General features: G+C 31.3%; 1 protein-coding gene across 3 annotated transcripts; it reads right to left on the minus strand.

Moving 5' to 3' along the window:
- Nucleotides 1-5,301: 5,301 nt before the first annotated feature.
- LOC105157968 (UDP-glucose 6-dehydrogenase 1-like) lies at nucleotides 5,302-9,911 on the minus strand. 3 transcript variants are annotated; one of them, XM_088879277.1, is made up of 2 exons: nucleotides 9,772-9,911; nucleotides 5,302-6,982 (listed from the first exon to the last, which is right to left on the minus strand). In XM_088879277.1, the coding sequence occupies exon 2, from the start codon at nucleotides 6,961-6,963 to the stop codon at nucleotides 5,521-5,523; it is 1,443 nt and encodes a 480-aa protein (XP_088735403.1). In that variant the 5' UTR covers nucleotides 6,964-6,982; nucleotides 9,772-9,911; the 3' UTR covers nucleotides 5,302-5,520. The 3 variants fall into 3 exon arrangements, with proteins under 3 accessions (XP_088735403.1, XP_011072835.1, XP_011072834.1); XM_011074533.3 differs by lacking the exon at nucleotides 9,772-9,911 and adding an exon at nucleotides 7,254-7,383; XM_011074532.3 differs by lacking the exon at nucleotides 9,772-9,911 and adding an exon at nucleotides 7,204-7,318.
- Nucleotides 9,912-15,248: the final 5,337 nt, after the last annotated feature.

Consider the following 15,248-nt stretch of genomic DNA (forward strand, 5'->3'; position numbering starts at 1 on the left):
CTAAGCCTATAATTGCAATTCTCAGGGTCAATATTTTACAGATTAACATTTTTTGTTTTCATTTTCAATTTTCAGTTTTAAGTGGGAAAGGTAGGATTTTAATTTCAGAAAAATGCAAGCAACTCCCTTGTAATATTGCAAATTAGCAAATTACCTCTTTATGAAAAAATAAATAGCGATTTACCTTCCTGTATTTTTTAAAATACAATAATGTACCCCTCTATGATTTTAAAAATGAAGAAATTTACCTTCCTGTATAAGGAGATAAATTACTTCATTTTAAAAAGTACGTGCAGATAAATTGCTATATTTTTTTCATAGAGGGACAATGTGCTCATTTTCAATATCACAGGAGGATAAATTACTATTCACCCTTTTTAATTTTGTACAGATTTTCATGTAAAAATAAGAATATGTTTGACTTAGTCGATAATATATTTTTTTATTTGATGAAAGTGATAGCTTTAATTTGATTGTTAGATGTGTCAAATCTAATATATTTTTTTATTTAAATTAAATTGCTAGCTATAATTTTTTTTCCATTTAGAATTATCAGTACCATAATATCGTATTAAAAATTATGAAAAAAATATTATCAGCCTATACAATTTGAAAATTTTTAATACGCACACAAATACGTAAAAGAATAACGACTGGATGAGAATGACAGTAAAATATTTTTAATAAAAAAAATATAAACAAATATATTTTCACTTTTATTATTGTTCCAAAATTTTAAAAATAGAAATGAAAATGAAATCAAAGAAAGCATTAATTTGAATGCCAAAGTCTCCATGTCAAGTGGGTTGGCATAAAGCAACAGGGCTACTCTTGTTGGTCTTGGTGGTGTTTTTATTTTTATTTTTAGAAAAAATGCGATTTATTATATCATTCAATATAATCAAAAAAATAAATATTATTTTAATACATCGATAATTTAAATCAACAAATATATTCGAACTAGACAAAAAAATAGCAAACAATTATGCAAGTAAATATGCAACTACTATAAAATAGACATACGTTCACATTTGTGGGACTCAAACTTACAAACGTTGGAACATAAAGTTTCAACCTTATTATTCAAACAACGCCTCATCGACATCTTGTCTTGTTGGACTTAGCACTAGCATCCCAAAGGATATATAATTTGGTTTATAGAGAGATATATATATTTTTAATTTATTATTTTCGAAACTGTATATAGTAACTTCATGTGAAATTGTCTGAAAAACCTATTAAAAAATCACAAATAAGCCATCTGTTTATATTGGAAATTCCAAATCATATTGGATTGTTCTTGAAATATGTGTAGTATTTGTTTTATCTTTTAAGAAACACCTAAAAAAACAAAATAATGCAAAAAGAAAATTTTCTCCAAAATATTATTAGAAATAAAGGAAGCCCAATTCAAATATTTAAAAATTGTGCCTAAACCAATCCAATTTTCAATATAACTATAAGGTAGAGTGACATTACAAATACAAAAACACCTTGTTGCACTTGCTTTTCTCCACGTACCATCTGATCATTTTTGGATTAATGATTTATGTCGAGTCGTATAATTTGATCATTTATATAAGAATATTGCTCTTAAATATCATGTATACTTTTTCATCGTATTCAATATTTTAAAGTCATTTCTCGTATATGTTTCGCTGGCACAAGTCTTGAAGGGCTATAAATAAAGCCTATTCAGTGTTGTTCTTACTGACCTTTATGAGTGCATATTTATTGGATTAGCTTATGGACTGATGTTGAGTAAAGAATTTAAGTACAATGTCTACCTTTAATTCGGGCTTCGGATCAATATTAATGTGAGTTTTAATTTCAACACAATTAAGTTGTAATTTTAGTTCTATAATTTAAAGGGGTGACATTTTCAACCTAGACGAATCGATTTTCGCAATTTAGTTCTGTAACTTCATAATTTTGACAACCTTAATCATTTTCTTGCCATTTTGCTGGAAAATTACATTTGGTTTGCACACAACACAATCAAATTATAATTTTAGTCCTATAAATCAATTCCTACAGGGCCAAAAATGTCAATCCTCCCTCAGTTACAGGATTAAAATTACAATTTAATTGGGTCGTGTGCAAGTCATATACAATTTTCTCATTAAATTAGCCAGAAAGAACTAAAATTATTAAAATTTTATATTTACAGAACTAAATTACGAAATAATCCTTAGAGGAAAAAAATTATCACCTCTAAAATTACAGGACTAAAAAATTGCATTTTTTTTTTCCAACTACCATCTTTGACAACAAGGGAAGGAGATATCGGTGGCGCATTACTCTTGTGAAAGAGAATTGGAGAATCAACTTTAATCATCATTTGTCCAAAAAAGAACTACCAAAGTACAAATAATAATTAAATGAAGTCTAGGGGAGGGACGTTGTAATAAAGAAAAAGAAAGGGGTACAATTCATAAATAGATGAACCCTTGGGTTGGTACTCAAATTAATTCTAAGTTAATAAAATAATGTGGCAAGAAGGGCAAATATAAAAAGGAAAAAAATAAATGGAAAATGGCAAGAAGCTTAGAATTCGAGTATACATGCAAAGGGTTGAGGATATTTTAGTCTTTTCGTATCAAAATACATGGTTAATGAATAATAGTGACAAAATATTTTTTAATAATTTATATTATTTAATACAAAATTGTGGTTTTTTGAGTAGGAATGACAATCGAGCTGGGACAATCACAACTTATCCCAATGGGGACGGATTTAATACCTTTTGTAACGGGTTCAAGATGGGGTGGGTCAAATGAATTGAGACCCAAATGGGTTCGGGACCTGCCCATTTATTTTCTCGAATATTTTTTGTTATTTATATATTTATATTTAATTAACAGAAAATTATAGTTAAATATAAATTCTTAAGTAATTTTGCATATATCCAATTCTATATAAGAAATACAAAGAATGATGTATTACTTGTATCATATAAATCAGTTTAGATAAAAAAGAATATATTAATTTAAAATAGTAAGAGTTCATTGCATAGGAAATCTATGTTATAGTACCTAAATGTAAAATGATATTACATATTAAAAAAATAAAAAGAATTATTTGAATATATTGTTTGTATTATATAATTGATTTAGATTACAATCTACGTTAAAGTACCTAAAAATTATCGATGTCTATAAGAATATTACTTTTATTTACATAATTTAAAACACTTATATAAGATACAAAATTTAAAATAAAAGTATTTTTTAAATTTCATTAATTACTTGATTAGTTCATTCATTCATTAAGTTATTAACTCATTTGTCTGTGTCTAACATTTATTCATATTTTGATTTATTACGTTATTTATTAACTCATTAGATTTAGTTTATTCACTAAGTAGGTGAATTTAAAGCAAGGTGGGTTGGGGGAAAGGTAAATTTCATAAATGGAAAAAAGAGGTATAATACAATAATGCTCGTATGATATGTTATTCCTCGACAGGTCAAAAAATACGTCATAATTTATAAGGTGCACTAGAAGCAAGGTGAGTTTAGAGGGGTGGGATTGGTGGGGCTGGGGGGGCGATGTAGGGTGGGGTGTTAATAATTGGGTGGATCTCGAGTTCGGACAAACTCGTCCCTTTGATATTAGCGTGAGGTGGGGGGGGGGGTGTTTTGTAGGAATTAATGCGCTCAAGATTAATTTTAAGGAATAATTATATTTTATTTCTATAAGGTTTGGTGTAATTATATATAATTTTTGTAGTTTAAAAAATTACATTTTGTACTCTTAAAATTTGCTTTCATCTAATAAATAAAATCCTTTCATTAATAAAAATATCCACCAAATTTGTTAATATAAATAAACAAAACCAAGAAAAAATATATATTTACCCTCAATTGACTTATTACTGATTTATTGCGGGTCAAATATTTTCTTATAACAAATTACCCTCATATGTCTTTACGCATCAATGCATATGAGAAGGTATATCTTTACAGTTATAAGGGTAGTTTAGTCGAGAAAAAATAATTTGACCTGGAATAAGTCAATCGAAAGTAAATATCAATTTTCATTCAGTAGCAAATTTAATGAATTTAACTAATGAAATGACTTATTTATTAGATAGAAACAAATCTTAGAGGTGTTAGATACAATTTTTTAAATTATAAAAAATTAATTACACTAAATCTCCAAAAAAAACGAGTAAATTATCCCTATTCTGAATCACCATCCTATTTAAAAAAGTGGGCAACTCTATTCCAGATAGTCTGATGAAGCAACTGATGCCTTCAATTACTGGTCCAGATTAGGAAAGATCCATCTCTTGGAATCAAGTTACCTGTATGTTGTTACTTTCCAAATATAAATTAAACAATTCTATATATATATATATAAGATAAATTTGAAAAAGATTACTTAAACTCGATTTTATTGAACTTAACAATCAAATTTGAATAATTTTTTTCGTTCAATAAGATTTTAAACTTAGATCGAACTCGACTCACTTAGTAAAAAATAAATAAATTATGCTCGAAACTGTAAAACTACTCCAGGTTGACTCCTATTCCATTTAAGTAAAAATTGTTCGAGCTCTATTTAATCAATAATTGAATTAAATTCAAATACAAATTTTTTAGTTTGATAACAATTTAACTTTTTTTTAATAATAATATATTTAACTCGACTTAATTTGTGCACACCTCTTCTTCCCATTCTACTGTACTTCTTGCTTTAAGATCTCTCAGCCCCCCCCCCCCCCACTCCCCTTCTTTTTTTTTTTAAGTAAGAGTGATGAATATTATTAATTAAAAATAAATTGATTACAATCATTCTTATTGAATATCAATATCTAATAAAGATCGCATTTAGAAATAACATCAACGCATGGCGGGATTCGAACTCATGATTTCTAAAGTCATACGACCTCAACTTCGCCAATTAAGCTAGCCTTCATTGGCCTCCCGGCCCCATTTGGTGAGAGATCCTCTCACAACAATTTGACCCAACAATTGCATAATTGATTATGATATAATAATCATGCGCTAATTGATTTTATAATTTCAAAAAAAATTATTATATTATTTGAATTTACGGCTCTATATGTAATTATGTAAATAAAAAATTATAATTAAAATTTAAAATTAACCTCATTATTATGTTAAGAATACGTGAGCCAAATAAGCAATAGCCCAAAAATGCAACTTATTTTCAATAATAGCGGTAGGAGAACAATAGGCTTTAAAAACACTATGTTTGTTTTCATTTTCAAGTTACGTTTGGGATGAGTCAAAACATATTCATAATACTAAAGTGAAGGGAATAACAATATGATACTATGAAAATTAAAAGTATTTGAAATTATCATAAGAAGCATATAAAAAGGACTCAAAGCCATAGTTTTACACTGCAACACAAACGACCAGACACATATCCTTCACCAAAACTTAATATTCAGACACAAGTATTCAGCACAGAGAATGGAAACAATCCAAAGAATCTGATCATCCTCTCACAATTCTGTTCTCACTACTGCATCAGCTCAGTTCTTGTCTATGCCACAGCAGGCATGTCCTTCAGCCATGGATCCAGCGGCTTCCCGATTGAGTAAACGATGAACCCGATTTCTCTTAGCTTCTTCACATCCACAATGTTCCTGCCATCAAAGACGAATGCTGGTTTCTGCATGTTGTCGAATAGCTTTTGGTAGTCGAGTGTCTTGAACTCCTCCCATTCGGTTAGGATGCAGAGGCCGTGTGCGTCTTTTGCAGCCTCATACGCGTCCCAAACTACGCTCAGCTCCTTGACGGAGAGTGGACTAGCTGGCTGAAGGTGAACCGGATGGTCCCAATCGAACTTGTTCATCGATAAGTCCCTCTTGATTTGATCCTCCGTCACTTGAGGATCGTATATGCTCAACCGAGCCTTGTCACCTAGCAGCCCTGTGCACACGTCGATCGCTGGAGTCTCCCTTGTGTCGCCCGTATCCTTCTTGAATGCAAATCCAAGAATGGCAATCTTTTTGCCTGCAACAGTGTTGAACATCGATGACACGACACGGTTAACAAACCGGTTCTTCTGGTAGTCGTTCACCTTTATTACTTGTTTCCAGTAGTTTGCAACTTCAGTTAGGCCATTGCACTCGCAAATGTAAACCAAGTTGAGGATGTCCTTTTGGAAGCACGAGCCACCAAAACCGACGCTTGCATTCAGGAACTTAGGGCCGATTCTCGTGTCCTTACCGACAGCATGGGCGACCTGCGCAACGTCTGCTCCTGTGGCCTCACAGAGTGCCGACATTGCATTGACAGACGAGATCCTCTGAGCCAAGAACGCATTAGCTGCAAGCTTCGATAGCTCCGCCGACCAGAGATTCGTGCAGATGATCCTCTCTTCAGGCACCCAATGAGCGTAAACCGATTTCAGGGCCTGGATAGCTTTCTGCCCGTCGGGGGTCTCCCGTCCTCCAATGAGGACACGATCAGGGCTAAACAGGTCCTCTATCGCCGTCCCCTCGGCCAGAAACTCCGGGTTGGAAAGGATTTGATACTTGATGCCCTTGCTATTGTGGGTCAGAATTCTTTCGATAGCCTCAGCAGTTTTCACCGGGACGGTCGATTTCTCGACCACAATCTTGTCAGACTTGGCCACATCGGCAATCATCCGGGCCGCGCTCTCCCAGTACGTCAAGTCCGCAGCCTTGCCAGCGCCTAGGCCCCGAGTCTTCGTCGGGGTGTTAACCGAGACAAAGATGATGTCAGCCTCCGAGACGTGCTTCTCGACGTCGGTGCTGAAGAAGAGGTTCTTCCCCCTGCATTGCTTCACGACATCCTCCAGGCCTGGCTCGTATATAGGCAACTGGTCACTGTTCCAGGCTGTGATCCGGGAGACGGAGATATCAACAACGGCCACCTCAATCGAAGGGCACTTCAAGGCAATCACGGCCATCGTCGGACCCCCGACGTATCCAGCTCCAATGCAGCAGATCTTCACCATCTTCGCAAGCACACACAACCTGCAAGAATTTCATGACTTCACTTAGCTAAGCAGCGAATTATCAAATCTACCCAAATGAGCACAAAATGCCACAAACGGCCGATTATTTCTACATATGCGCATCGCGTGTACAAAGACGACATACACAGAGAAACACAACACACATACAAGAATGAAGAAATATATACCAAAGAGAACAAGAAACACACACACACACCACACACAAAGAAGATCACAAACCAAAAGGGTTGATGATCTTGTTGAATAAAAATCAAAGCAAATTCTGTCACCTCAAGAACTGTTGTATATGAGTGAAGAGTGAGGGGGAGAGTTTGAGTCTTGAAACAGTTGGAAGGGAGAGAGATGTTTATATATACTGATAAAAGCAGCCTCAGATCTGAACCAACTGGACACATTCACAAAGCAAGCAAAGTGGTCCAAAGTCGCGTTTCTTGCTGCTGTTACTGCTCTGTGGAAATAAAAGAAACGCAATTTGGAGCATTCATCACGTTTCCATAACGGTACCTTTCAGTAACAAACAAGGGAATTTCAACACCTTTTTCCTGTCCATTCTTGTAACCCAAACCCAAAATTTCTTTATTACCATAAAACTCAAAACAAAATTTTAGCCCAGATCATGCTAAAAACGTGAATCATTTTCTATATTATAAATCAATATAATTTAAAAATAATAAAAAATTAATATTATTATTAAATATTAACCATCGTCGCAAACAGCTTAAAAGGAACTAATATGTTAATCATGATCAAATAAAATCTACTCAAAAATTTAAATTTTAATCCCGATTAATCAATATTAGTCATAGTTTAGCCTATTTAGCTGTAACTAATGTTTTGACATCGGCTGCAGAAATAACAACTGATAATTAACCTTCGCGCAACCATGGGATTTTCCACTTTTAACTCAATCAATTAACCATAACCAAAATTCATGTTTCTTCCAGTGTCAAATCTAAAAATAAATATAAATGCCGTGTGATTAGTGCACAATTCAAAAAAAATTGGTCAGTTCATATCACGATCAATTATAAAACACTTGTCATATAATTGACGTAATATGTATAGTTCAAAGAAAAGTGAACAATCATAGAATTACTATTATTACACTTAAACAAAAAGCAAAACAAATCGAATTTAAATAAAATATTTTTGCATCAACAATATATAAGAAATATTCCTAATAAAATAATTTCAATTTGGAACCATTTCCCATTTTTTTTTCAATAAAAAAAATATTAAAATGGAGGAATTATTTTTATTTATTTCATTTTATTGCACATTGAATGGTTGACTTAAAGAGGAGAAATTAAAGAGCAATATTGCAACTTATTACACTTTTATGGGACTACTCAACATAAATATTATTAAAGTTAGGAAGGGAATTAGGGGCTACTTTGGAGGCCCTCAACCTGCATATGTTATTTATACACTACGCCGTACCTTTTAAGCCAAACTCTTCCTTTTTCCTTCTTAAATAAATATTTCTAGTTTTATTATTAATTACTATGTGATCCCTTTAAATATTTTTAATTTTTGAAAAACCCATCTTCCCAAAATTACAAAAAGAGCATATTTTGGGTTCAAATTGAATTTAATTAAAATTAATTTTATAATAAATATATATTTATAATTATATGATTTTAAAAAAAAATAATATATTTGTAATGTGATTGGTTCGATCTGGTCAGATTATTAAAATATTATTGAATTTTTAAGACCCATGTTGTAAAATTACTTAAACTTCTACTTTTGATGGAATTTGAGTTGAATTTAATTTGATGGTTTAACAAATACATTATATTTATTTAGTGGATAGTTTAACAAAAATTCCAGATTTATAATGTGATTTGTTTCGATTCGACCTAATCTGATATGTGTAAAAATTATGTCAATAAGGGAAATAAAATTAGCATAATATATTAATCTCATTTAAACAAATATATAATAATAGTAGTAGTAATAATAATAATAATAAAGGTAATTTCAAGGATCTTCCCTTGGATTTGACATAATTATGAATACTCTCTTGTTGTTCGAAAAATTACAAGTACCCCGAATGTTTGATGAAATTATGTAATTCTTGGATAGAAGTATAAAATTATCAACTTTACCCTTATTGTATTTTTTTAAAAAAAGAATTTAAAACTTATATAAAAAAAGAACGGGATAGATGAAAAAAATTTAAAAATTATAAAAAAAATTATCCATTCAATTTTAAAAAATAAAATATAATTTTTAATCCACAAGGACATTTTGATAAGTTCACCATAAAAATAAATGGAAACCTAACAGATTGGACTAATTATTAGATGGTCGTTAAAATTAGGAGGTATTGGTAATTTTTCGAACAAGTTATTATGCCAAATTTTTTCCCTAATAATAGTAGTAATATAATAATATTCTAAATTCACAGCAGAAAATATGATTTTCTTTTTCACTTAAATAAACAAAATAAGTAATCATTAAAAGAGTTTGTTCATGTGAAAATAAAGTCCCAACCAGAAAATAATAATAACTGACGATTTTAGTTATTTTAATCACCATTTAGAGTAAAAATTGAAAGCCAAGAAACCTTGAGAATTCAGAAAGAACGTGCTCCGGTTGGTTCAGAAAGCGTGTTTGAGTGAGATCAAAGGCAAACCCATCAAGGCATCAACAATTAATTATTACAACAACACATATTAAATATTAAATAACAAAAACAATTATATATAAATATATTTTTATTTTATTTTTGGGGGATGCAAAAGGAACCCTGATGATTTGAACAGAAGAACGTGTTTTTACCTGATAAAATGGCCTCAAATCAGCAAAAAATGCGAGAAAGCGTGGTTTCCACTCCAGCGACTGCCCACTGTGTGTTGTGTGTGAGAGAGAGTTGCACAGTGAAAATGAGTAGCTGTATAGCTGCTGTATATATAGGAGTATTTGTACAGTATAAGAAAATGGTGACTTGCCTGTGATGTATTGTGTTGGGACAGACAGGTTTGGGTTTGAAACGTGGAGTTCCGAGGGGAGTTTGTATTTTTCGTTTCGTCACAGACCTGTCAGCTGAGGATTCACTGATTTTTATATTAATATAAATTTGGTTAATAAATTGGTAAGAAAATTAATGTTGCCCCTGCTCACTTACCATACGTTAGTATATGGCAAGTGATAATGCCAGAACAAAATTTACTATTTCCAGAAGAAGATTGCAATTATTGACGCATTTGCCCCTCTAGTCAAATGCAAGGTTAATTATTAGAGGTAGGTATGTGAGAATTTCTCTCTTTATAAATTAAATTTAAAAAAGAAAAATGATATTTTCAAAGACAAATAAGAGACATTTAAAAAATAAGTAAAATTGAATCGATTTAATTCTGATTTAATGCAACGACAGATCCAGGGGAGGCCTGCGGACGGCAAGTTTTATAATTTTTTTTATTTACACATAAGTTTTAATTTTTTTATATATTGGTCGACAATTTTTTTTTAATTTCTTAAAAATATTCACAAATTATATATTTTTTATATATTTAACCCGACTATTTGAATTGCTCCCCAATCATATGGCAATATGAACCTAATATATAAGTATAATTTTTCATTCCACTCAAACTTTCATGTGTTGGATCCACTTATGATTTAACATCGAAAAAATTATTGTGACTTCTTTTTTTAAAGAAACATTCGAGAAACGGGTGAAAACAAAAATATATCTGAATATGTACGCGGGAAAATATTTATAATTTGAAATTTTATGTCCCCAATATGTTTGATTTTTTTTAAATATAAAATTAAAAAAAATATTTTTTTAATATCTAATAGCACTTTACTTTTCTTTTCTTTTTTCTTCCTTGCAATTGTTGAATGCTCATAGAAGGGGCAAAAAGGTCAATCTAATTAAATTTGATGTGGGCTTAAGGAAATTGTTATGGCTTTATTGGTATGTACAATAAACATTATTGCTGTAATGAGGGGGAGAGTGTGGGAAAAGTGAAATTATTTACATTCTCCATAGAGAATATCATGTATGATTTTCTACTCAAAATAAAAAAAAAAATACAAAATACTCTTTTAAAAAGTTTACCATTCTTGCATTTAAAATAATTAAACATGGAAAAAAAATTAAGCACACAATAATTAAACTTTTCATTAAATAAAAATATATGGTAATTAATTAATTCAAACAAATACCATATACAACTTATTTTCTTAAAAATAAAATATATGACACGGTGCTAATTATTCTGGGACCGACTATCAAATCTAGCGGATTTAATGCATATGCATAATTTAAATTTTTATTATATTTTTTTAATTAATAAAAATAAAATAAAATAAATATTTGACTAGAATCAATTTTTCTTTTAATAATTTTTATTTACTCGTAAATGGGCATTAATAGGGGAAAATAATTAAAGAGATGGTCATTTTGTGTAAAGTTAAGGCCGTTTGTGGGTAATTTAGTCGACAGATATTTTATTAATTAAAAATAATTATTCTAACTCTCTCGTACTTAATACATAATACAGATCTGACCTTATAACGTCACTGTAATGTGGCAATGAGATTTTATTAATTTCTATTATCTGTACTATATATTATAATAAAATTCTAAATAATTAAAATTAATTTAACTAGACCAACATACCAAACTTTTCTAAAATTTTGAACTTTTATTATTTAGAAAGTCCCTCATTGGTTAGATTTTAAACATGTATGATTTTCTAATTAATGCCTAGTGATTATTCATAAATGATACCTTAGGTATTAGCTATCCATGAAATTATTGCACATTTTTATTTTGTTTAATAGCCTTTTCATGCATCATACGTCAAGACTAGTCCTTAACCCTTAACACCAAGGCATTTACAAAGAGGGGGGAATTTTGGGTCTGATCGATTTTGATCAGATCTGAATTGATTTTATTATGAATTTAATATTTTTATAATATAATTTATGTATAATTTAAAAAAAGTAATCAATCGTAATATGTAATAGATTTCATAAATAACGAAAAAAGTTTCTGGGATAATTGGAGTATCATGATCGACCTACTTCTATCATTTGGATACAATTTGAAAAATGAAATGAAATGAAATAATACCTTATAAATAATATAATAACAATAAAACAATATATATATTTAAAAGTAAGTTATTTGGTTATTTTTAAGGTATGGTACGTGGTAATAAAATGTGCACTATAGTTGGAAAATTGATACACATAAGTCTAGTTTAATTTGGTATGCTGATGAGAAAAGATACCAATATTATAAAGTTATAATGATAATAAAATAAATTAATATATTAATATGTAATATGATTTTTAGGGTATCTCTCAGCAAATGAAATTTTAATATTTTACTCTGAATTGTGAGAAATGAATATAGTAAAATATGAGTAGTTGAGCGAGAAAAATAAGGTAATATATGTAAATACCTCATATAAAGTAATTATAGAGGACTCTTATAAAATTTGTTATAATTAAAAATATTTTTTTATTATTTAAAAAATTATAAATACTTCAAGGAATTAATGATTATTTAACAAACACCCCATACAATGTTCGCCTTTATGAAATTTGATTTTTGACCCTTAGTTTTATTAAAATTTGTATCATTAGTTCAAAAATAAAAATAATTTAAGGGATGAGATTTTTGTCCTGTAAATAATTTAAAGGACGTGCATAGGTGGGGGTTTAAAGTTGATGTGACCCATTCTCATGGGATGAATATTACAATTTTGCCCATTTATACAAAGAAATAGTAAAAGGATATGCAACTTTTGAAAGGAAATTTTAGTCCATATGCACTCATAGGGGTAAAATTGTCCAAAAATCTGCCAGAGGACTAAAAGTAAGCAATTTCTAAGTTACTGAACCTAAACAAAAATGGACATAGTTATCGGATTAAAATTAAAATTAGGCATACTTAGCGGACTAAACTAATACTTTTCCCAAATGATTATGTTGTAAACGTGTAATGAAATGCACTAAAATATTCCATTTGTTGTATAGTGTATTAGTGTTTGCAAATGAATATATGTCGAGATGTGATTTTACGTGACTAGTTGATTACAAGAATGGATCAATGTGGAAACGAGGGAGTGATGAAAATTGAATATAATTGTGATATGAATCACTACAAGAAAACAGGGTATCAGAGACGGAAAGTAGGATTTTCATCTCTAAAACAAATTAGCGACGGAAAAATCCGTCACCGAAGTCCGTGGTTGAAAGCCTCGTGGCTAAATTATTAGCAACGGAAATATTCCGTCTCTAATTCTGAGACCGAACATTCCGTCGCTAATTCTGTCGACAAACAAGAAGAAAGTTTAAATGTAATCCGTCTCTGTAGTGAATCCCTTGATGTTATTTAATACCCAGTATGGGAAAATAAAATAAAAAGAGCTATGATGTGTTATGAAAAGAGCTTTAATGTAAATTGAAAGAGTTATGATGAGAAATAAGATCGATGAGTATATGTGACAATCAAAGAGATTCATTTAAATATTATGTAATAAATGGTGAGGTTGAGTTAGTAGAAAAAAATACTATATCACCTTCTAATAAGCAAACTAGTGAAGGAGGGGTTTAATTGACTGTTATGTTATGAACAACTTAACAAGCTCATTGTCGAGATTGTCACCATAGCTCTACGAAGCCTTCCTGTTTCTTCTACAAGCATGAGAGTAGGTCAAATGCCTCTCCGGTTGTGTTGAGTCACCAATTTTACTCCTTGAACAAACATGCTCTCTGACGAGCACATTGATAAGATCATCACTGTTGCTCTCATCACAAATTTCCATGACACGCCAGCTCCTACTTAACCAGTGACTTAGTTACCAACCTCAGAAGCGTGCGTAGGTAAAATGTTCAACTCATCTTACCTCTTGTTATGCTCTAGGAAGATGAGCGTATCCTATTGGTCACGCTAGCAAGAAAGCGGCTAATACAGTGACTATCAATGCATCACAAACCCTAAACCATGAGTTGTTGGAGCTTTGCCGATAGGTGAATAGGAAAACCCTGCACCTACAATAAGGAATCCCCTTCAATGAAGAGGTGATGGTTGAAAAACCCCTTGCTCACTCCAGAGTGTGAACACATCTATCATCATATAACGATACAACTGATCCTTTTGAACGCATTTGTAAGTCTAAAAATGTTGCGGTATTGTATACGTATAGTGATAGTATTAAATATCGTGTTTTTCTTACTACACTATCCAAATCCGTCCAGTAGTAGTTCTACCAGCTTCAACTTGGTTCGTTACACTCTTTTGCATTATTTAGTTCATTATTTTTTCATCAGTTTGCAAGTAGCAAAAAGAAAAGGTCATAAGCCTCTTTAGGATAAGAAGAAACACTGGGGGCGTACATACATCAGTTAACCAATGCATCCCTGGAGGTACCTGCTACCAACCAGGAAGTACTAACCAACATCCTTGCATATAGGATAAAAGCAAGAGATTTCTTTAAATCCCTAGCCAAGAAACTTGCTATCAATTTTGATAACATGCTGGCCCGAGCTAAAAAGTATGCGAACTTGGAGGAAGTACAACAAATGAAATGACAATGGAACAACTAACAAAAAAAAGACATGAGTCATGATGTTAATACGCTTAAGAAACCCAAATTCGAGTTGAATGAGGGGGTGACACCATTTTTTCCCATTCAAGAGCACTAAACCCCTCTAAATGCAAGACCAACACATGTGTTGTAGGCCAACAGAGACAAGGATCTATTGGGGTGGCCGAAGAAAGCTCACACCTACCAAGCCTAAGGCCAACAAATTCTGCTAGTTCCATAATGAGTATACTCATGATACCAATGATTGTTTGCACTTGTAGGATGGAATAGAAACGTTAATTCAAGAAGGGTACTTGAATGAATTTTTATTCCTTGACCAGAAAACTAATACCCTTTGAAGCAAGACTATTCAGAATCCATGCCACTTTAGTACTGGTAACATATTTTTTAAAAATAGCTTATGGTGGATGTTTTCATATCTTCTTTATGATAAAGATCATATTATATTTTTCGAACTTCTATTACTTGCTATTATTATGCATTGAAGATGAATTCTTTAGTTTTCTAATTCCTTAGTTTTCTATAGGCTTCAATGTGAAATCCTATTGAACCCCGCTGGCAGGCTCCGACTTGTGATGCACCTGATGGGCTCCGGCCTGTGCCCCTACTAACGGGCTCCAGCTTGTGATTCTGCTAACAAGCTCCAATCTGTGTCCTTACTAATAAGCTCTGACATGTGAGCCCGCT

This window comes from Sesamum indicum, linkage group LG3 (genome assembly GCF_026168435.1).
Source record: "Sesamum indicum cultivar Baizhima isolate 11 linkage group LG3, ASM2616843v1, whole genome shotgun sequence".
NCBI classification, from domain to species: Eukaryota; Viridiplantae; Streptophyta; class Magnoliopsida; order Lamiales; family Pedaliaceae; genus Sesamum; species Sesamum indicum.